At 38.3% G+C, this 24,891-nt stretch overlaps 2 protein-coding genes, 1 non-coding gene and 1 pseudogene across 3 annotated transcripts; 2 read left to right on the top strand and 2 right to left on the bottom strand.

The window, feature by feature from the left end:
* Positions 1–504: 504 nt before the first annotated feature.
* On the bottom strand, positions 505–586 carry TRNAS-CGA. The gene has a single exon. It is a non-coding gene; the product is annotated as a tRNA-Ser (tRNA).
* Positions 587–6,445: 5,859 nt separating this feature from the next.
* Positions 6,446–8,471, top strand: LOC121778276 (aquaporin TIP2-1-like). Its single transcript, XM_042175594.1, has 3 exons — positions 6,446–6,667; positions 6,949–7,199; positions 7,864–8,471. The coding sequence occupies exons 1-3, from the start codon at positions 6,541–6,543 to the stop codon at positions 8,230–8,232; spliced, it is 747 nt and encodes a 248-aa protein (XP_042031528.1). The 5' UTR covers positions 6,446–6,540; the 3' UTR covers positions 8,233–8,471.
* Positions 8,472–15,239: 6,768 nt separating this feature from the next.
* LOC121778961 lies at positions 15,240–17,136 on the bottom strand (annotated as a pseudogene).
* Positions 17,137–23,880: 6,744 nt separating this feature from the next.
* On the top strand, positions 23,881–24,543 carry LOC121778959. The gene has a single exon (XM_042176332.1). It carries the CDS (start codon positions 23,881–23,883, stop codon positions 24,541–24,543), a length of 663 nt encoding a protein of 220 aa, XP_042032266.1.
* Positions 24,544–24,891: the final 348 nt, after the last annotated feature.

The following is a 24,891-nucleotide window of genomic DNA, read 5'->3' as shown; positions in this document are numbered from 1 at the left end:
TGAAACAGAGGTACCTTATATTAAGAAGAATTCAGGAAAACCTCAACAATATGGTACATAGCCCACCATAAATATCTGAAAGTAAAAAAAAAACAATATGACATGGAATAGAAAATTTAATGTGTATTTCCATTATTACAAACTATAGTTGACATAGATAGTCCTACTTTTTCGAATCTGTAACAACATCAACCACAAGATTTGCACATTAAGAAATAGTCTGTATGATAATTGCAAATGAACAATGTAGTAAATTTAAACAAAATATTTTTGTTTTCCCGAATAGTTGTTCTTCAAAATAGTTTTCAAAAATATAAAATCATAAACTTTTCACTAACTGGATCAATTGCAAATATTTTAAATTTTTAGTTAGGAATATTTTCAACGAAAACAGATAAATTGAAAGGACATTTTCCTGCTTCGTGTACTTGGAATAATAAATAATTTTAAAATAATAAAAGTAAATTATATTGAATGAAGAATCATTTCAAAATATTAAAAAATCGTCGACAGCAGGATTCGAACCTGCGCAGGCAAAGCCCAACAGATTTCGAGTCTGTCTCCTTAACCACTCGGACATATCGACGATATGTTTTTCGTACGGTATTCAATATTAATACATTGATGAAACAATTATTACAACATAGAATGGAGAAGATATATGCTGATTTTTTTATGATAAATAATGTCACACATATAAAAGTGCATAAAATCTAGAATGTCAAAATATGATCCTATTGAAAACTTACCTCAGGTGCACAATGTTCGGAATTTTAGTGAGCAATAAACGTGGCATTTGTGAAGTGATGGATGTTAATCGTGTTAGTCCAATGAATTTTAGATAAAATCCACTTTGGATTGCAGCATGTTAGTTGAGTTGAGATTTTATTATGTTATAAATTTTCAGTAACCTTAAACAATTGGGTTTCAAGCTAGTTCAACCGACTAATTGGATTGATAACTACTATTAAATTTATATGTGATCAATTCAATTTATTAAGATGAAAATTATTTATATTTATAGAATATAAAATATTTAATTATGAGAAATTTAGGATAAATGTTTAACTCAAGCTTGATGAAATACTTTAAGGTAAAAAAATAATGACATAGGATGATAATGACATTTGATAAATCTTGAGTTGTTGAGTTACTTAACATATAAGAATAGATTATGATAGTTCTGAACATCTAATTTAATGATTTTAAAATTTAAAATAAAATATTAACATATTTTGAAAATTTTCAAAGCATATTTTGGAATTTAAATAATATATCTTATCGTATTTGACTTTTCCAATTTATTTATCTTAGATTACACATAAAACAATTAGGATCCAGGCCTCAATATCAATATCGACTTTTTGTCTAAGATAAAAATGGAAAATTTTCCAATCAAAATATTTTCTATCAGCTGGTTTTTCCATATATGGAATATCAACCTGCCCTAGATCATTTGGAATAGGGATGTTCCTCCGTATATCAAAAAAGTCTTTTTTCGACCTGTTAGAAGTATAAGAAATTTCTTGCTTCTTATTTCCTTTTTACTTTAAATATAAAATAAAATTTACTTTTAATTTATCTGAGTTTTAATAATCATCATTGAAGCGTGAAAATCAGTTACCATAAAAGATGACAGAACATATAACAGTGCATCTAGGTTTAACTATATCAGGCCAACCCATTAGGTTGTGAGTTAGGCCTACTTGACTTGCGAGCTAATCATGTCAGCCCACGAATTTTGGACTGCACTAATATAGCTATTTGTACTACAATTCTATTAATGGATTTATTTTAAATATCATTTTTTTCTAAAGGGTAGTGAGTATTATACACTCCCTCCGTCCCATTCAAGATGTCCACATTCTTGAATGAGACTAGATTTTAGGTGGAGTAGTTGTGTGTGATAAAGTAAAGTGGAAAATGTGATTGAATATTTTAATGAGGATAGATGATAGAGGGTTTCATTTCCAAATATAGAAAGTGAATATCTAGAGTGGGACAAACTAAAAAGGAAAGATATACATCTTGAGCGGGACGGGGGAGTATAAAATTATAATCTTATTAAGCTTTGAATTTCTAATTAAAAGACAAATCTATTCTATTTTTTGGAGTGGGTTTTCTCTTCTCTACCTCAAAGTTCGAATTTCATTATATTTATGTTGCATTTCGACACAAAAACCCTGGTTGTTAGTGGCAGATCAAGGGGGCCGGGAAGGTTTGATAGTCCCCTCTATGTGATTAATTTTCTCTTATTCACACGTGAAATTTCCATATTCGCCCGCTCCATTTTCCTTCGACGTCATAGTTATGTCCGCTCTTTCCGTTTCCGAATCCTGGATCCGGTTGTATTTTAACATAATAAAGTATCCCTCCCCTATTATTAAACTACTATGTGTTGCGTACAAAATCAAGTGTAAGATTAGAAACGTAGATCCACACGAAAACGACGAGATAAATGGAAAGTTGAGTGAGGAAGCTTGGAAAGTCAAACACATCGTGATAGAGCTGCTGGCGATGCAGAATTTATAACTGCATTATACCATTTGATTCAATTATTGATTTCCCTAAATCACACAATTAATTGATTTTAAAATGTGATAGTCTTTGCTGGATGTGGATCCTACGCCTCAAGTCATGCACCTTTCGCATGATGAACAAATTGTTAAATATTGTCGAGATTGGTCAATTTTTAACTCTACTTTTTTGAACTTATGTGATGAACATGATGAAACGTGATTAAAGAAGTACGAAAGTAAATATTGAACAACAAACCAAAAAAAGTTATATTGAATTAATAATGAAATATTTACAAATGGCTAAATTTAAGTAATAAACAAACTTCAAATTGAGAAATCTATACATATATAAAAGGGGAGTTTTGGGAAAATTAGCCAAAATGCCATTATGAAATTTTTAATTTTTTTTTGAGATAATGAAAAGATTTTATTTATTTTTATGATAATTGAGGGAAGTGGAAGTGAAAAGGCTTTGAAATATAAATTGAATAATTACTTCAAATTTATTGAGGAAATTGATAAGATTTTGGAAGAGAGACTCTCCAAATCTTTATGGTCCGTTTCTTCTAAAATAATGACCGGTAAGGATTTTGCTTCTCTATAGTAATTATTTGGTTTTAATACTATTGAATTGCTTTCGTAATTATAATGCTAGGCTCATATGCTTGCAGGAATCCACACACTATAAAAAAGTGTTCTTTACTGAGCACACAGTCAATATTTTAGCTCATTATATGTGTGGCTTTAATCATCTCTTTTTATGGCTAAATAATGTATTAGTAGTGTTTTGAGAATATGTTGTTGTGAATAGACAGAATGTTACCTTATTACGTATTATAAAATGTAAGTTAGTAGGTTTGTTCTAATTGTGGTCGTTAAATTTGTATTTGTAGTCACTTATGTTGATTTGCAAGCTCATATGATAGGTCGGAGGAGGTTCAAGTTTTCCAATTTGTCTTGTCATTATTTTATCTATATCACGTACTTTGGAGGTCCAATGTTTCTATGACTTGTCATTTGACATTATGTAGGGAAAAAATTATTATAAGAACCTTGCTCTTGATGAAGAAGAAGAGGAGACGGGGGAAGAAAACAAGAGGTTACGAAGAAAAGAAACATTTAAGGACAATAGGGAAGAGAGATCGATCTTTCATTTTATGTTTATAATATGATGATGCACAAACTCATAATTATATGTAAAGCATTTTAATATTAATACCCTAACCACAGTACTCATCGAATACATGTGTAGTAGTATTAAATAGAATAATGTGATTTGCCATTAAATACTGACTTTTGAGAGTTTTATATTTTTCCCCCAATTTTTGAGATTGCCTTGAAATATTTTTATTTTTTCTAACGAGGGATGTTTCTCTAAATTTATTTAATGTATGGTATTCTATTGATTTGCCATTGGGTTTAATTTTCACATTTATAATTTCTTATTAGTTAATTCTATACTTCAATAATTTTTAAACACATATTTAAAGTATGTTTTGACTTTACAAAATATTTGAATTTCTTAACCATTGTTTCAATAATATAAAAGAATTTACATTTTTGAACTATTAACCTCATCATTCAATTACAATTTAATTTTGTATCAATATTTCTTTAAAGAATATGCAATATGTTGTGCATAGCACGGATGAGATACTAGTAATTATAAATTTGCAGTTGCTCATGAAAAATAAGAGAATTGCTAGAGTCAATAGTTGACCACGAGACATCATAAGAGTTATAATGTCTAAATATCTCGTGTTAACTATTGACTCTTGGGTTTCTCCTATTTTCTAGGGGCAATGCAGTTGTAGACTTCTCTCGAGGAATCATTTGTCACACTGAATTTGTTGATAAACAAACAGAAGATTACAAAACAAGAATTATATAAAAGTTGTTCGCAGGGAACTAGACAATGTTGAATCCTGTAATTTCTAAGCATGACGATAGGTTGAATATGGAGCAATGGAGGTTGACGTTCATGGTGTCGTTCTGCACAACCCATGAGCCCCAACCTCCATCGTTGCAAATATAAACTAGTCATAGTTCCTAGAATCACAAAATTTTGCATTGTATAGTCCCCTTGCATTAGTTCAATTCTCAATTCCAAAATCTTTCTTGTCAAGTTTATAGTGGAGAACGAGCAACCATATTAGGACCAGCAAACGGTTTTGCATACGAGATTTAGAATAAATGGTAAAAGCTCAATCTTTCGACCACAAAGATTCCAAATTCTTTTGAGACAAATGACTCTAATTTCAAATTATAAGATCTCATTAACAATAACCATACCCTGTTTAATACTATCCACAGTATTTAATTAATTTTTAATATTAATTTTAATATTGACAATAAATAATGTCCCAACTAACCCAAAAGAGTTAATTATAGAGAATTGGTTGGCGCAATATATAGCTACGCCAGATTGAAATAGTCACCCCCTGCATATACAGACAGATATAGCACTCCATATATCTCTATGTTGATAATGTTACTAATTTTAATAAAAAGTGACTGTAATAAAAAAGAAATTAAAAAATGGTAGAAATAGTGTTAAAAGAGTATTAGAATATTAGACTCATCGCGATAGAGTGAGGAATTTATTATAAATAAATATAAAATTACTTTTGATTTATGAAATAAAATAAAAAAAATGAAATTAGTTTTCATAAACGAAAGTAGTGTAAAATAAAGTAGTACTCCATATTCTTATCTCAAATCTGAAATATTTTTTTTTCTTTGTGGATCAAATCTCAAATTAATGCTACTAACAATCTCACATGATCATTCATTGGATACCTTCAAACAAATCCAATTCTCCACGTTATGGACAGCTTGGCGAGCAACAAGGTTTTTTATTGGATGTGCATGAATTTAGTGCAAATTGCCAACTCAATATTATTCTGTTTTTCTGATTTTTTTTTGCTATGAATAGTATTTTTAAAATTTAAAGAACACTGCTTCAAATTTGAATCATTAGAAATAGGGAGTAGTATATTTTGCAGTACTTTGAAAGTTCACCAAAGCTCATGTCATTTATGAATCAATCCCAAAAATTGGGATCATAAAATATAATTAATTTATTCCGGTGGACGGTTGATTTGTGTAATAATTTACACATTTTATCCAACTGTCACTAAAATAAAATTTTAGCTTGACGTTTGCTATAACTACTCCTTATTAACTTAATGATCATCTAATTCAAGGATAGAAAATGATCACGGATAATTGGCGTGCTCATCACATATTAATTAAGTTTTTATAATAAACTAAAAACGAAGTATAAAATTACTTTAGATGTTTTTTTTTATAATAATACTATATTTTTATTGATTTTGTGTTATGCATTTAAGGGGATGTTTTAGTCTTAACACGATCCTACATCGATATATATAGTGAGGAGGGGCGGGGAAATGTTATGTTGCATACTTTGTGTGAGTGTCATCCATAAAACTACTCTCGTTTATATCACGTTAGTCTTATTTGATTTGTTTATTGATTATAATTTTATATAATTATGTAACATAACATTTCAATAGACAGACACTCCCATAATATCTAAACAAAATGAACTCATTGAAATAATCAACTTCTTCAATATTATCTTAGTTTACCAATTATGATAATAAAATTAGTTAGCATAGTGGATGTCGGTTCAACATGGCCCTTTAATAATTTTATTTTCGATTTGAACTGAATTTATATAATAATTGAGTTTCCAAAGCACATCCACCCACGAATAACAACTACGTCTAACTACAAAAAACTTATTATCTGGCTGCTATGAATTCTCAATTAAATAATAACAAAATAGTCGCATAAAATTAAAATAATCTATCTCTTGTGACGAGGCATCTGGCATATACTAATCATAGATGCTCACATTAAACTATTTAGATAAAGTCGTGTATGCCTCGTTATATAAAGTGCTATTTCTCTCATCCCAAACCACAATCACCTCTTCTTCTTTTTTCAAGAATTAATTTCTAATTATTTTTTGAAAAAGAAAAGAGTAGAGAAAATGCCAGGAATCGCTATCGGCCGTTTCGATGACTCGTGCAGCGCCGCCTCCATTAAGGCGTATGTCGCCGAGTTCATCTCCACCTTGCTCTTCGTCTTCGCCGGCGTCGGCTCCGCCATCGCTTTCAGTTAGTACTCAACCACTTCTTCAATCCAATTCTTTTTTAAAAATAATTTTAAAATTTTACATTTAATTGCAAATGAGATTATTTCTTTTAGGAATTTGTGGAATTAGTGATAGAATATTTTAAAATATTAATTTCTTTTTACCATAATAGAAATTAATCTTAATAACCCTAAGAGCCATGCATGCACATGTACTAATTTACCAGTCTCAGTCCCAAAATGGCAAAATGAGTCATTTATATTCCGACGATATATTTTATTCTAAGTTTAATTTTGCGAACAGACAGTTTGACGGCAAACGCTGGTCTCGACCCGGCCGGGTTGGTGGCCATCGCTATTGCCCATGCTTTCGCTCTGTTCGTTGCTGTCTCCATCGCCGCCAACATCTCCGGTGGACACGTCAACCCCGCCGTCACCTTTGGCTTGGTTGCCGGTGGCCAGTTGACCGTCATCACCGGAGTTTTCTACTGGATTGCTCAGCTTTTGGGCGCCGTTGTTGGTTCCTTCCTTCTCTCCTTTGTCACCGGCGGTTTGGTGAGTCAACTCATTAAACTCAATTGATAAGATAATTAATTAATAGCATTTGGAGAATATATATGCTAATTGCTATGGTGCTTGATCGTGAAATATAGTTTATTATTTCGCCAGATAATCTACCAACCAACTATAGTGCTTGGTCCATTAATGATTATAATTAAAGTACACTATATAATCATTAGCTGTAAAATCATTTAAATCATAAAATTTGAACAAATTTTATTCAAACCTTATTAATTTTGAAATTATATTATTAAATCGTAAAATTTTAATTTTCTTAGTTAGTCCTATTCATGCACAAAATATCATGATATGCAAAAGGATATACTAATTTTACTAATATTTTTCATTGTTTTTTAATTTAATTTTGTTCTATTGAAACAATGTTGTTTTTAACGTCAGTAAAAACATCCACGAATAAGATAAATGGAAAAAAAATAAAATAAAACAAAACTTTATAATATCAAACTTTATGATTTAGATAACTATTATCCCAACTCGGTCCATGCCAACCCAGCCTCCAAGAAATTGACATGACTATTTGAGTATTAACAAAGGCATAATTCTATACAAATAATGCATGCTTCTAAAATTAAAGTCTTTGTCACTATTTTTCTTCTTCTATATATTGGTTTCAACTAGAATCATAAATATTATGTAGGCTATTCCGATCCACGGTGTCGGAGCCGGAGTCGGAGCCATCCAGGGCGTCGTGTTCGAGATCATCATCACCTTCGCCCTCGTCTACACCGTCTACGCCACTGCCGTGGACCCCAAGAAGGGCTCACTGGGGACCATCGCCCCCATCGCCATCGGTTTCATTGTTGGCGCCAACATCTTGGCCGCCGGCCCATTCTCCGGCGGCTCCATGAACCCTGCTCGCTCCTTCGGCCCCGCCGTTGCCGCTGGAGACTTCACCGGCCACTGGATCTACTGGGTGGGCCCACTCATTGGCGGCGGCCTTGCCGGAGTCGTCTACAGCAGTTGCTACATCCACCACGAGCACTCACCACTCGCTAGCGAGTTCTAGATTTGTTTTGTTTTTGCTTTTGTAATTTCACATTTGTTTGTGGCATGCAAAGTTTGTAATTTCTTTTGTGATGGAAGGAATAGGGGAGAGGGGAAATGCATTTTTCTCTTTTTCTTTTTCCTTTTTAATCTTTTTTTATGATTGGAGAAATTTGGTGGGCTGTTTGAAGCTGTAAATGCAATTTCTTTTTGTAATGATGTGTGGTTTTTCTGGAAAATATTGTGATTAAATGATGTTTATTCCCATGTGTCTCACCTAGGATGCTCATGCTCTTTGGCACATCCTTATGTTGCATTAATTTATATATGTCCCCAATCATATATATAATGTGATAAAAAAAACGGAGAGTTTAAAACAAAATGAAATAAAATATATTATTAGAGAAAAGAAAGACTTGAATTCTAAATCTTAGGAATGTAAAATGTAGACCAAAAAATTTATGTTACTTTTCTCTCTCTTACTTTATTATTTTTTCATCTCTCTATCTTTTTCCTTTCCTACTAATTTATTCTTTCTTTACCCGACTCATTTAACACAATATTTCTTAATCTCCGTGCCGAAAACATATACTCCACTACTTGGAACGGAGGGAGCATTTCATTGCTCTAATAAACATAATATATAGTCTTTATCTTATTTGTTGGAGGTCCACAACCATTGATGATTGAACAACACCAAAAACACAGGAAAAAATAAACATAACTAACAAGAATTGAAGTCGAACAACACCAAAACACGGCAAAAATAAACATATCGCAAGAATCGAGGCGAGTATTTTCTTTTTCTTCTAGTTGATTTTGTACCAAACAAGCAAAAAAATTACCCAGGCTCAAGATTTTGGGTTACTTTTGTACATTGAGACATGGAATGAGTTCAATTATTTTGTATGTGTTAAATGGTGCAGAAAACATAATTGAAAGAGAGAATGGTAGAGAACGATAGGTTAGAATGAGATGATTATTTTTCTATGTAGAGATCCCTTTAAATAGGGAGTAGAAACATGTACATGGTAAGTTCTATACTAGTTAAACAAATCATTCTATTTTCTGAAATATATTATGTTCATCCTTGATTACAGTAATTGATTCTCCATAGTTAATGCAGAATCAACTCATTTTCTAACACTCCCCCTCAAATTGAGTAGTGGGGTCTCCGATACTCAATTTGCAAAGTGCATCCTCAAAGCTTCTAACATTAACGGCCTTTGTCAGTATATCGGCAAGCTGATCTTCTGAGCGGACAAACGGTAGTTCAACAACACCACCTTCGATATTCTCTTTGATGAAATGCCTGTCCACCTCCAATTGCTTAGTCCGATCATGTTGAACAGGATTCTCTGAAATGCTTATAGCGGCCTTGTTATCACAGTATAGTCGACACTTCTTGCTAGGAGTGAGGCCAAGTTCTTTCATCAACCTTCTTAGCCACATTATCTCAGTTAGACCACTTTTAAGCCAATGAAACTCTGCCTCAGCACTCGAGAGGGCCACCACTTTCTGTTTCTTACTTCTCCAAGTTACCAAGTTACCTCCAACAAAGGTAAAGTACCCGGCGGTTGACCTCCTATCATTGAGATTCTCGGCCCAATCAGCATCCGTGTATCCATGTATCTCAAGGTTATCATTTTTAGAGAACAACACTCCATGTCCTGTTGTCCCCTTCAGATATCGACAAATTCTGAGCGCTGCTTCCATATGATCTGTTTGTGGCCGATGCATGAACTGACTCACGATCCCTACAACGTAGGCAATGTCTGGCCTGGTGTAGATAGATAGATAGATAAATTTTCCAACCAGTCGCTGATATCGACTTCGATCTGTCAACTTGACATTATCATTAATCTGCAATCCATGATTAACTGCTATAGGTGTTTCTGCCGGCTTACACTCTAGGAGACCCGTCTCTGCTAGGATGTCCAGAATGTACTTTCTCTGTCTCAAAAAGATCCCTCTCTGTGATCTCAATACCTCAATCCCAAGGAAATACTTGAGATCGCCTAGGTCTTTCATCTCAAACTCCTGAAACAGATTCTTCTTCAAGCTCTCAATCTCTTCCAAGTCATCACCTGTGATGATCATGTCATCGACGTAAATAATCAAGCAAGTGATTTTATCTACTCTTTTCTTCAGAAATAAAGTATGGTCAGAGTTGCTCTGTTTATACCCATAACGGATCATTGCCCCGGCGAACTTACCAAACCATACTCTTGGGGACTGCTTCAACCCATATAGAGTTTTCCTTAGCCTACATCCTTCACCCATCTTGAAGCCTGCTGTGAATCCTGGAGGAGCCTTCATATACACTTCTTCTTCCTTCTTCAGCTCACCATGAAGAAAAGCATTCGTCACATCGAATTGGTGCAATGGCCAATCCCTATTTGCCGCCACAGACAATAAGATTCGGATTGTGTTTATCTTGGCCACTGGGGAGAAGGTTTCTGAATAGTCTACCCCATATGTCTGAGTATAGCCCTTTGCAACTAGCCGTGCTTTGTACGTCTCCACTGAGCTATCTGGTCTCCTCTTGATAGTGAAAACCCATCGACATCCCACAGGTCGCTTCCCTTTGGGTAAAATGCACGATTCCCAAGTGTTGTTCCGAATTAATGCATCTATTTCCTTTTGCATCGCCTCTCTCTAGTGCTTATGTCTCATAGCCTCTTCCCATGACTGTGGAATCTCTTCTTCCTCATATAGTGCCTTTTCAAATGCTTGAGCCATTTCTGACAGGTGACTTGTCGCTAGGCAAGCGACGGAGTAGCGAGCCTTCCTGTTAATCCACTCAGGTGTGTACCTTTTGGGTGGAACTCCCCTGTTCGACCGATGGGGAAGGATGTATCCCCCTGTGTCGGGGTCAACTCCTTCGACCTTCTCATCTTCACTAGTTTCCTCATTTGTGCTTTCCACAAAGGGCTCTGTTTCTTCATCTACACGTTCATCATTAGTCGTAAAGAGAACCGGATGAACAGGGTTATCAAAACTTACATTGGATAGCCTCAACGAGGAAGTAGTTGGCTGAGTGTCACCTTCAGGGACGAACTGTCCTACTTCAGAGACTTGCTCAGCGGAGCCGCTTACTGCAGTCCCTGTTAGGTCCACTTCTAGATTACTTGGCGTTGGCATTGGCGCTGATATCCAACTTAGCGGGTCCTTACTACTATTCTCCCCCTGACTGCTGAGATGGGTATAGAAGTACTCGGTTTCAAGGAAATTGCAATTCATGGTGACAAACATTCGGTTGGTTTTAGGGTCAAAGCATCTATACCCCTTTTGGTTTACCCCGTACCCTACGAAGACACACTTAATCGCACCTGGAGAAAGTTTAGTTCGTTCATGTTTTCGGGTATGAACAAAAACAGAGCACCCAAAGACTCGTTGTTCAAGAGTTAAGGGTGGTGGAATTTTAGTGAAGGATGGTATGGCTTGGAGTGGTGTTTGGTGTTTGAGGATACTTGTGGGTAATCTGTTTAAGAGGTAGGCTGAGGTGGCAATGGCTTCTGGCCAAAAATGTTGCGGGGCTTTTGATTCAATGAGCATAGAGCGGGTCATTTCTAGGAGGGAACGGTTTTTCCTTTCGGCTACGCCATTTTGTTCGGGAGTATAGGCACAACTGGTTTTGTGAATCAGACCATTTTCTTGAAAAAATTTAGTCATAGCAGAATTAACAAATTCCCTCCCATTATCTGATCTTAGGATTTTTATAGAGTGCTGGTACTGGGCTTTGATGAGGTTAAAGAAATGTGAAAAATGTATAAAAACCTCGGATTTTTGTTTCATGAAGTACACCCAAGTCATGCGAGTACAATCATCTACAAAAACTAAGTATCTAAGTCCCTGTCCCCCAGTAAAAGGTGCGGGCCCCCAAACATCAGAGTGAATTAATGAAAACGGAAAATCAACACGAATATTATTCAAATGATAAAAAGTTCGGTGGCTTTTGGCCAAAAAACAGGTTTCACAGTACTCATCATGTTTTGAAACAAAATCGGGAAATAATAATTTTAAGTAACTGATAGACGGATGTCCCAAGCGCCGATGCCAAAGCCAAGCTTTCCTATCGGCTGACCCGTTAGTTAGCATGGCAGTTCCTTTTTGAGCTATCTCGTCTACATAGTACAGTCCATCACGTTCAGTGCCACGTCCAATTATTTCCCTGGTTCGGATATCCTGCAGTAGACAGAAATATGGTTGCATCAATAAGGTGCAGTTTAATTCCTTCATGACATGGCTAATAGACAAAAATTTGTGAGACATCTTCAACTTTTGTAAACTCCCCATTAGCTAGCTGAATATGGGATTTCTGAGGGTTTTGAATCCCTGTAAGATCTGAGGCATCATAAGTTATTGTGTCTGTCGCCCCACAATCAAATATCCATCTATCATTTTTCTCATGTTCATTTGACACCTTACATGCAATTCCCAAGTTTTCTAGGGGCTGAAATCTATTCTTACACACAATTTGGGCATTTACAGGAATATCACACAATTTGGGGTCTGATTTGCACGAAATATAAGTTCGGGAGTCATTGGGTAATAAATGGGGTGTATAAGGTAATTTATCTAAATTTTTGGGAAAAAAGTGAGAATTTTGTAGAGTTTGGGGATTTTTAAAAAATCCCTCAAACCCTACATTACCTACACCCGCCGCCATGTCTTCCTCCATTCTCCCGAATTCCGCTTCCGTCCAGTCCGCTATCACCGTTCCTCCACCGAAATTGGCAGCACCAGTGTGAGTCGCCGGCTGTGCAGCGCAGGTCGATGCAGTTCCCCTATCGGTGCCCCGAGTTTGTGCGACTTCCCTGTTGCCCTCGGTGGCGGTGTGAGGATATCCTCCTCCATCTCCTCCGACGGCTGCCGCTGCGTGACCTCCGCGGTTCCAGGGTGTGCGATTCGGCGGTGGAGCCCCCAGATTCTTGGCATGTTTCTCCTCCCACCAATCAGGAAATCCGACCAATTCGAAGCATGATTCTTTTATGTGTGTCTTCTTTTTGCAATAGGAACAAACAAGCTTGGATTTGTCTTCATCGTTGCTTCGCCGGTTCCAACTACATCCACCCCGATTGCTGCCGTCCCTCGAGCCGCCGCTGGACTGGTTCGATCCTCCTCGGGCGATGAGTCCAGCCCCGATGCCATCCGCAGTGGTTATGGTTCCTGACTGCAACACTTGAGATTGTGTTTCTTCCTGCTTGATCAGATTATACGCAATATTGACCGAGGGAAGTGGTTCCATTTTAACTATTTCCCTCTTTGTTGATTCGTATTTCCCGTCAATGGCAGTTAGCAAGGTGTATAATCTCTGTTCTTGGATCCAATTGTCGTGTATTTCCATATCCTCAGGGTACTTCATAGGATTTGTTCGTTTATGATCTATCGACATCCATAGATCCTGTAGGATGCTCCATACCTCTTCCAACAATTGATTACCTTGTTTCACCATACCGGCTTTGATGTGCAGGTCGTAAATCTGGAGTTTGTCTCCTCCGCTCCCGTAGGTGACTGCCAATGCATCCCATATGTGTTTGGCAGTCGGTTGTTTCAACACCTTGACCAGCCGCGGTTCGATGTTCTGTGTAAGCCATGTAAACACGCAATGATCGGCTTGTTGCCATTGCGGGAAGGCTGGATCTGTTCGTGGCGGGGAAGGCGGCACTCCGGTAACGTGAGATACCATTCCCCTGCCGCTTATAGCCGTCTTCATCAACACGGCCAATTCGGAGTAATTGTCTCCATTTAACTTATTTCCTCCGATGTGGAGAGGTTGTGTATCAATTTTGTACACAACTGGTTTTTCTGGTGGGTTTTCTGTTGTTTCTGGTTTGGGTGTTTGAGGTATTACCATGGCAAGACTTTTACTCATGATTTCGGCAATTTTCCAGGCAATTTCATCCGACTGGGATGAACTGGTATTTTGATCAGTTTCTGACATGTTTGGAAGGTTTTCTGCAGGTTTTGGCTAAAGGTCGGGAAAGGTTTTAGGGACGATGATGAAACTTTTCTGAGTCCTGCTCTGGTACATGTTAAATGGTGCAGAAAACATAATTGAAAGAGATAATGGTAGAGAACGATAGGTTAGAATGAGATGATTATTTCTCTATGTAGAGATCCCTTTAAATAGGGAGTAGAAACATGTACATGGTAAGTTCTATACTAGTTAAACAAATCATTCTATTTTCTGAAATATATTATGTTCATCCTTGATTACAGTAATTGATTCTCCATAGTTAATGCATAATCAATTCCTTTTCTAACAGTATGTGGTATACTCAAACTAGACCATAAATCTTTATAATATATTTAACAACTACTGAATCACAACAACGTTAAGATGCTTGGATTATCTACATAACTATGGTTAAGATTGTCTAAGTAGCTTCGTATCATTTCATCAACATAACAACCTTCAATTTTCAAAATCATCAAAACAATCATAATATTAAGCACATCAACATAAGAATATATTAAATCAAATTTGATCTCACACCTCGCGTAGAACTAAGTGTTCTTTATTATCTCACAAGAAAATGTGCAATGAGTGAGTGCGTTACTTTGAGTGTATTGTATATGGTTCTATACTACGATGAACATTCAAATAGTAGATGCGCATTAAAGGATGTGTGTCTGATGACGATGATACAGAAGCATTCTTGTAACTACCTGTCAATGTGTATTCAATGCCCGAAATCATCGTGGGCATGTCTTGAGAATATCTTACGTTTCTCGCATCTTCAGATTCAACTTTAACACCAGTCGATGTTTCAAATATCCTAGAACATTCCAATTCAATAGCCACTTCTTTCGTAGTCGGTCTCATTCTCCCCTTCATGTTCAAACATTTTTGTGCAAGCCTTGCGATTAGTATCACTTCTTCCTTTCTCTCTTTTTTCCCAAACACGAGGATCTAAAATTGTGTCCAAACAATTTTCTTCCATGCATGTTAGAAATCGTGTAGCTAGACCTCTATCCTCTTCTGTTTAATCAAAAGATATTGGCTTTTGCCCTATAAGAAGCTCAATCAGAACGAACTACTCCAAAACTATAAACATCACTCTTTTCTGTGAATTGACTCGACTAAAAATACTATGGATCTAAATAGCCAAATGTTCCCTTAACTAGAGTAGTTAAGTGAGTTTGATCCGTAGGAATGGACCTCGAAATTCCAAAACCCGACACCTTGATAACATATTTTTCATCGATAAGGATATTACTAGACTTGATATCTCTATGATAGATAGGCATGGAAGATGCAGAGTGTAGATATCTGATGTAATTTTCAAACGCGTTATCATGAAAATGGAAATTCGTTATTTGGATCATGAATGAGATCAAAAAGGGTCCCATTTGGCATGAATTCATAGACAAGCAGCGGAACGTCTGTCTCTAAACAACAACCCAACAATTTAACTACATTCATGCTATTGATTTGCGACAGTATGACCACCTCATTTATGAACTGTTCCAATTGGTCCTCTTCAACCAACTTTGATTTCTTTATGGCCACAATCTTACCTTTAGATAACATTCCTTTATAGACCGTGCCTTGGCCTCCATGTCCAAGAATTCTGCTTTCGTTAAAGTTATCAGTTGTTACCCCTAATTCATTCGAGGGGAAAACTTTTGTTTTTCCAAGAATGCCTTGATTGGTTTGTTGTTGCAAGAGAAGGCCTCCATTTCATTTGAAAATTTTCTCTTTAACCATTTTTTGGTTTCGATTTTGGAGCACCTTATATAACCCAAAGCACATTAAAACTAGCACCGTAGAGCTCATACCTAAATGCAAATGTATTCATGTGAAAATGCGAACCTGAAAAGTTATTGAGTTGCACATACATATATATGATGATTTTATGGTTACCTTATCGCCTTGGTTCTGGATGGCGGCTGTTGAATGCAACATGTGCCATCTTTCTTCCCATCACCAATATACCCTTTTTGACATGAGCAATGATAACTCCCAACATCATTTTTGCAAATTGAATTTGAGACGCATGTATTAGTTGTATTATTCATCAATATCTGTTTAAAAGCCCACACAAAATACGTGCAATATAAGTCATTAGTATCCTTTAATCACAAGATGTAATTTAATTCATGTTGGTGAATAGTAAAAGAAAAGATTAGCAACCTTGGCAGCCTTTATTGAGGTAAGCATTGCCTCTGGAGTAATTAGAGACCTGCATCAAAATCAATGCAGCCGGTGTTATCTTGACACACATAATCAGTCAGATTTAATCGCGCATGTTTACAATTCACCGTTCCAATCCTCCAATTCAGCGCCATGCTTGACGACTTATCATATAAATATTCATCCCACAACAGAACATCAGGTCGCAACCCCGATGACTTGATCAACAACGGAAATGCAGAACCATAAGTAGTATCTTCTCTATATATTGTCAAGAAAGGAAAAGAGAATATCCTAAAATACAAGAAAGGAAAGAAGAATAAACCACTCTATTTTAGTTAGAAGAATAAGATTGATAGGAAATTGATACAATTAGAATATATTGATATTTTCCTTAGTTATCATGTATCTATTCCTATAAAAGGGGATGTATTGTACACAAATAAAAACAAAAAAAGAAATACAAACCAGTGTCTTCTAATAATCTCTCATCTCTCGATTACCATCTTTAAGGAGGTATCAGAGCAACCACTAAATCCTCATCCCTGCAAAACCAAAACTACACCAAAAACCATGTCAGATTCCGAAAACTCGGAAACAGAATCACCCCACAGCACACCAAAAACCAATCCAACAGCCACAAACCAATTCCCCATGGAATTTGCTGCCCAATTCGCAGAATTTCTCAAACAAAGTCTCAGAAATTCCCAAAAAATCGGACTCATCATCGACCTCACAACCCCCAAACTCAAACCAACCTGAATCCTTTGGAGAAATCTCCATCAAAACCAAACTCAATGGGGATAATTACGGAAAAATTCTATTTTTGGTAATGCATGTTAATGGAATGCCATTTTAATGAAGGGGTTTAGTTGTATTCCGACTCAGGGAGTGACGCATAACAGTTATACGTCGTTAATTGAGAGACGCATAACCGTCATGCGTCTTTATTCAGTGACGCATAAGAATTATGCGTCTTTATTTAGTGACGCATAAGAATTATGCGTCGTTATTTAGTGACGCGTAAGAATTATGCGTGTTTATTAAATGACGTATAATACTTATGCGTCTTTCCCTAGCGACGCATAAAACTTATGCGTCTTCCGTCGTGTTTTAAAACACTCAGAAGGCTTCGCAGCACAGAGAGCAGAAGCAGCAAACCAAGCGAAAGAAATCGGACGAATCCCAGCAATTTTCGGCGAATCTCAGCAATTTCCGGCGAATCTCCATCATTTTCAGACATATTCCGGTAATTGTTCTTCAATTTTGCTAAATACATCCTTTATTGCTTAATTTGTGCAGGTTTTCCGTAATTTAGCAAAATTAGGGTTTATGATGAAATTGATGGATTTTTGGTCGATTTTTGTTGTTTTGTTGCCTATTTGTGTATTTCATATGCATATAATTCAATGGGTAGAACTAAGTGATTCAGTTTTTGTAATTGCACCCCTTTTGTTGCCTATTTGAATCATGATTATGTTTTCAAATTGGAATATAGCGTGTCGTTTTCAATTGAAGTTGCAATTTAGTTAGATTGTTGAGTTTTTATGATAAAAATTGTATCTTGGTTATGTTTTACAATATATTTCAATTTTGGGTGAATGTTTTGAAGTAGATGGCATCTACAAGTTCCGACGAACAGTTATGTTATGGACCTGAGGATCCATCATTACTATTCCATCAAAACGAACACATTTCAGCTTCATTGTTGGCAAATGGCACAACAAATGTTTTGAGAGTTCGTAGGACGGAGAGCAAGGTTTGGGCAGTGCCAATACATTAAAATGTGAAGTATTGGCTTGATGTATGGGGGTTCAAAGGTGTGTTAGAATGTGAAAGGCCGATGAGGATGGACAACGAGCTTATAACTGCGTTGATCGAGCGCTGAAGGCCTGAGACACACTGTTTCCACCTACCAGTTGGAAAAGTGACTGTAACCTTACAGGATGTGCAAAGCCTGCGGGGTTTGTGAGCAGACGGTCGTGTTTTCACTGGCCATGACTACCCTATCGGATATGAAGATTGACCCAGCAAGTGTTGAGATGTGTTGGGATGGATACCTGACGCAGAAACAGAAACGAAGCAGGGCGGGTTGTTAATGACGTCTCTTATCCACCAAACAACGATACCTTTGGGTGATGGGCTGCATATTATGAATACATCCAAAGAGCACGTATACATGCTCTGATCCTGTTAGGGAGGCTTATTCTACCGGACACCACAGGGTGCGAGGTCCCCTTTATGTGGTTAAATGCCTTTGACGTTCCGGAAGAAGTGTCTAGTATCAGTTGGGGTAGTGCTGCTCTAGCCTTTCTGTATCATTATTTGTGCGAGGCTTCTGTAGGCAGTCAAAAAAGAGATGTGGGTGGACCTATGGTTCTTTTGCAGCTGTGGGCATTGGAAAGAATGCCCACATTGAGGCCATCCTTCTTGATATCGCCCATGCACACGCCTTATATCCCGTGTGGAGCCAAGTAATGTATTTTTTACATTAACTCACTTAATTATCTATTTTTTTTGTAACTTTTGACATTAATATTATGTATAGGTGGCACGGTGTTACTGAAATTGGAAATGCTCTACGACATTCAGTTGCTCATTATCGTGATCAATTATCAGTGATTCGTCCCGGCCAGGTGAAATTTATTTTTGTTGTCTTAGTTAATGAATTTACTATAGTATGAAATTAATTGTGATTTTTATATTATTTTTTGTAGTTTCTGTGGACACCGTATGCAGATTGTATCTTGCCTGATTACTGAATTGATTCGACTGCATCATTCTTGTGTGACACTTATTTGGTGTGCTGGTCATTTGTCGAGGCACACGAGGCTGGACGCGTTTGCCGACAATTTAACCGCTACCAGCGTATTCCTCAGTACTGTGATAGGATGCTACATAATGCGGGACATTTGTGTAAAAGTCACCACCGTGGGAGGAAGGGCGCTGATTGGGCTAAGGTACATAAATACTTCATTGATGAATGAGACTTGAGACACGACAGGTTCCAAGCAACTTTTGACCATGCAACGGCGACAATGGATGGTCGCATTAATCCGGGTTATATAGCTTGGTACAATAGGATCACAGTATCGCACCTAGTCCAACCTGGGACACATGCAACTGATGGGATGAACGAGTCAGCCTCTTCTAATTTATTGTCGGTATGTTATGTTTTTTTTATAAAAATGTATTTAGTTTGAAGTTAGTATAGATTGATTGTAATGCTTTTGTATTTGTATTATCTAGGTTGATACCCTTCAGGGGATATGGCATTTGACCTCTGAACATGACACAGACCCTCAGTTACGGCAGATTCGAGAAATGGCTGCTAGTGCCCTTTGTGGGATGAACCATACTAATGTGATGGAGTATCCATCTTCGCAACGGCGAAATGTGGTCATGCCGCCACGCCCACCAACTTCTCGTCGTCATGGACTGTCGGGTGTTCAGACGGGTGGACAAATACACGACAACATAGGTTGTTGCAGCCGCAGCAGCCGCAAGTATGCGGTACCAGAGCCCTCGAATCCAGAGTACGATCCCCCAGGTTGGTCTGTCTACCCAGGGTCACAGTCTCAGTTGAGTGGTGCAACCCACGAGCCCTCGCAATGGGGAGCACGATCATCATGTGATTCATTCTTTGGCGGTGGGTCTGATTGGGATGCAGCTCTAGCAGGACGTGATCCATACTTCCAGAATTATCAATTTGTGGATCCTGTGGGGGAAGAAGAGGGCCATGAAGAAGAGGGCCAGGATTAAGAGGGCCAGGAAGAAGAGGGCGGGGCAGATGATGATGAAGAAATATTTCGACCCCCGACCAAGGGATCCTCACGGCCAACTGCGAAGAGTTCATCCATCCAGTAAGATTGGGAAGGCCATGCACAATGTATTCAGGGGATTTTCAACAAGGAAGAACAAAGGGAAAGCTCCAACAAAGTTCACGCCTTCGGGGAAATAGGTTTTATGTATGATGTTGGTATATGTTGGTTTTGGTCACATATATTGAGCGAACATTATGTCCAGAAAGTTCGCCCAACCGGGCAATTTTATGTCGCCATAACGCCTGGTCAGGCGAACTTTCTGGACTCTCAATTTGCTCAAAACGCCCGACCGGGCGTTTTCCTTATGCACGAACGCCCGGTCGGGCGAAGTCTCTGTACTCCAGTCCCGAACTCTTTTTCAACTCATTTTCACCTGTTTAACTACAAACACTTGACAAATGAAATTTAAACACTTAAATAGTGGATAATGGATGCAAACTAAAGTAATATGCTACAAAACACTGAATATTCAAGTTAAACATCCAAAATACTTGCTAAACTACGAGTTTATCATCAATACACAACTCAAAAGCAAATATATACCACGAAGTTACTGAACAACACCGGCTTAGCAATTTCTTCGGTCATGCCCCTCTATCCCGCAGTTTCTGCAACGGCGGGGAGCTCTCGGTTCATCTTCCTCGCGGACATCCATTTGATTAAGTATCCTCCTTCTTCTAACTCGGCCACGCATTCTAGGAATCAACTACTGAGGGGTGATGCTCAATTTCCATGAAGGTTCAACCCAATAATCTTCGTGTCTTGGTGCATCAAATGAAATTTGACCATAGTACTGTGATCTCCATGTACCTAGGTAGTAGCAGTCATCTATGAGGTTAATCATAATGTGACCTCTGTCTCTAGCAACCGCACAAGCATGCGAACAAGGAATTCTCCACATCCGCCACTTACCACAACTGCAACTCGAATCCAAATACTTGACTATTTGAACGTTGTTGCCCTTTGACACTCCTTTTTCTATTTTTCCTTGAGTTCGGACATGGTACTTCCATGTATCTCGGTCAATGACAGTAATGTAATGTTTTCATCCCTTTGAGTCATTCTTAGCAAGTCAGTCCCTCGCCCATGGGGTTAACTCACCTTCGGTGTGTTCTATTGTTGTCTTCTTCTGCACCCACCATTGTACCGTCCTCCAAAATGTCAAATCAACCAACGCTCTAATAGGCAACTCTCTCACACCCCTCAACACGTTGTTGTAGCACTCCGACATGTTTGTTGTGGAAACCCCCCACCTAAGTCCACCATCGTAGCACAGTGACCAACATTCTTTTGTAATTCTATTGAGCATTCGAACCGCACCACTGCTAACATCATATAGTGCCCGGCGTCTTCTGCCAAATTTACGTTCCTGAGTACTGACCCCCAACTTCCATATCATGGCCTTCACATTGTGGCCCTTGTGCTTCTTCAACACATTTGCCCTCACATGGAGCAAACAAAATTTGTGGTGTATCTGCGGGACCCTTGTCATGATTTCAGATTCCATTGCATTCAAGATTCCTTTGTGCCTATCTGATATAATGCACACCTCTCTCTTGTATTTCTCCACATGAGTTCTTACATGATCCAAAAACCACGACCAACTGTTGTTGGTTTCTTCATCCACCACAGCATATGCAATAGGAAAGCATGTCTTGTTAGCATTAAAACCATAAGCAACAAGCAACTTACCTTTAAATCTTCCTCGGAGGTGAGTCCCGTCTACTGTTAACACCGGTGCGGCCTTGTGGAGCGCATGTTTGCAGGCCCAAATGCCCAAAAAACATAGTTGAACACCATTGTACGCCTCTGACTCAACAGCTCGTTGTGTCTCCACTCAACAATTGTGCCCAGATTCTATGACTGGAGTTCAAACATGTAGCTTGACAACTGCCTAAATGATTCATCCCATCCACCATATACAAACTCTATAGCCTTTCTCTTTGCATACCATGCCTTCTTATAACTGATTAACACACCAAATCTGTCTTGAACGTCAGCTATTATTGAGAAAACCTTGAAATCGGTACATTGTTGCACATGATGTCGAATCAACAGAGCCATCATTGCCGATGAAAAGTTAGCATGATCTCTGTTAGCACGATGGCCTACACAAGTATGTCGATCCTTCCACTTCCTAACTTCCCACATATCGTCATGCGACCTTTGTGTAACTGAAACCTCCCACTTATATTCCCTCGCCTTTTCAGCGTCGGTGGTGCTGATGATGCCTGCCCCTGTTGCTGTCGTTCCTGCTGGAAATTTGCATACGACACGCCACCTTCTTAATTTGCTCTCGACGACCTTAAACTGTTTTTCATTCCACAAACTCCACATAGTTATAGTAGTCTTCACATGTAATTTGGAATCAAATTTTGTTCCCAACACAATCCGATGCGGCTCTTTCTCATCCCAATACAAAAGGTTGTGTTCATTATCAACAACATCATCAGATACTCCAGACGGAAGACTTGGTAATTCACGAAAGAATCTAAACCCCCTAGGATTATATTCCTGAAGTGGTTGTTCACCTTGCATAATAGATTTACATGCTACTATCTCATCATCAGAACTACCATCAACATCATCAACATCATCAGCACCATCACCATCACTGAGATCAGGGTCTGGCTCTGTCTCAGATAGTGGCGCAGGCTCATCAAGATCATCTGCAACATGTACCTCATCATTCAATCCAACACCAACATCAGCAACATCTACAACATCTCTCTGCTTATTCATACTACGATCAAAGCTCATATGCTCCACCCTCGCAGATGATCCAATACCACAGTCAAAGCTAATTTGTTCAACCCTCGCAGATGATCCAATACCATAATCAACAACTGGTGGGATTTCTGAACTCCTCACAGGTGAATACTCAACAAATAATTCAATACACCCACTTGGATTTTGAGCATTGTTGAACATAAACGTCACACTTTCATCATTGCAAATCACAGAACATGTATAACTCATACCGGAAGCAAAGACTATACATTGTCTCCATAATAATTCAATTGTGTGTTGGCTCATATCTATTCTCATCGCATCACAGATCATTGCTACCAATTCAGAATACGAAACACATGAATTTAATATGATGGAGCTCCTCACACGAGGTGGTTCATAACCAATACCCATATGTGGTAGTTGAACTACTCTACCACCCAATACAAACTCACAAATAATTGCATGATTTCTGCATCAAAAACATTTAAAACAACAACAACTATGGACATTTTTCCTACAAGCCCTAATTTAATAAATTGGGTAAAACTAACAAATAAAAGCAAAATAAACATGAATAATGATGAATGTAGCTAAATTGATGAACAAATTACCGGATCTTATGGAGAAAACATTGGAAATCGCCGGAAATCGCCTACACCCGAGAGAGGAATTGAATGTGTGTTCTGTGCGCTGCTTCTGCCTTCTGCGTATTGTTCAAAGCTGAATGAACGACGCATAAGGGTTATGCGTCATTACGGAGTGGCACATAAGGGTTATGCGTATTTTAATGACGCATAATGGTTGTGCGTCATTGATCAAAGATGCATAAGGGTTGTGCGTTTCATTAATAACGACGCATAACACTTATGCGTCACTCCCTAAGTCGGAATATATCTAATCTCCTTCATTAAAATGAAATTCCATTAGTGGCCTAGAACAAGAATAGAAAGAACTCGGATAATTACCCCCTATGGGTCAATCTCATGGAACGAGCAATTGGGGGAAGGGATTGACCTCTCACATTGCTGGAGTTTCAAAACCTCCCCCAATCGGCGATCCTGACTACACGAAATGGCAGCAATGGGATCACTGCGTATTCAACTGGATCATCAACAACCTCGAGACAGAACTTGTGAATGAGGTGTCAAGGTACGCGACAGCCAGGGACCTTTGGGAAGGTCTGGCCATCACGTATAGAAGCGGAACTGACCCGTTTCAGATCTACGACCTGCACAGACAAGCTATGACAATCAAACAGGGAAACACGACCTTGGAAGGCCTATGGAACAAAATGCAAGACTTGTGGATATCAATTGATACCCGAGACCCCAACCCAGCGGATGTGGAAAGCTATAACAAGCGAGAACAGCGTCATCGCCTATACCAATTTCTCAGTGCCCTAGATGATAATTATGCGAACATCAAAAGGGAAATCATGGACAAGGACCCATTACCATCAGTCCAGAAAGCCTACGGAATGGTACGAAGGCAGGCAATTAACGACGGCATTCTCAGAGTCAAAGAGCCACCAAACAGCGGAATAGGCTCCGGACTCGCTGCCATCGACAGAAGTCGACCATCACCGCAGCCCAATCACTCCCCACACACATCTTACCGAACGTGGAACAGCTGAAAATCGGAAGAGGCACACAAAAGCAAACTCACCTGCTCTCATTGTGGGGGAAAGAGGCACACCCAAGAAGGATGCTTCCTTCGAATCGGCTCTCCCGAGTGGTGGGATGAGATGAAGAAGGCAAGGGCCGCTCGAAATCGAGGCCAAGGGGGACGGGCTGCCGTCGCCACTAGCGACCAGCCGTGGAATCACAGTGGCCAGGCGGCAACGCAAGAAGGATCAGCAACCGGCTTCTGGACAACCGGGAATCAATTGTGGAACCAGGGGCCTTCGATCGCATGAGTAACTGGAGGCTGGAACGGTGAGAACCGAGCCACCAGCACCGGCACCACCGGCGAGCAGCAGCGG

The sequence above is a fragment of the Salvia splendens genome, chromosome 19 (assembly GCF_004379255.2).
Source record: "Salvia splendens isolate huo1 chromosome 19, SspV2, whole genome shotgun sequence".
NCBI lineage: Eukaryota > Viridiplantae > Streptophyta > Magnoliopsida > Lamiales > Lamiaceae > Salvia > Salvia splendens.
The sequence above is the reverse complement of the archived record's forward strand: the minus strand, read 5'-3'. Positions and strand labels throughout refer to the sequence as shown.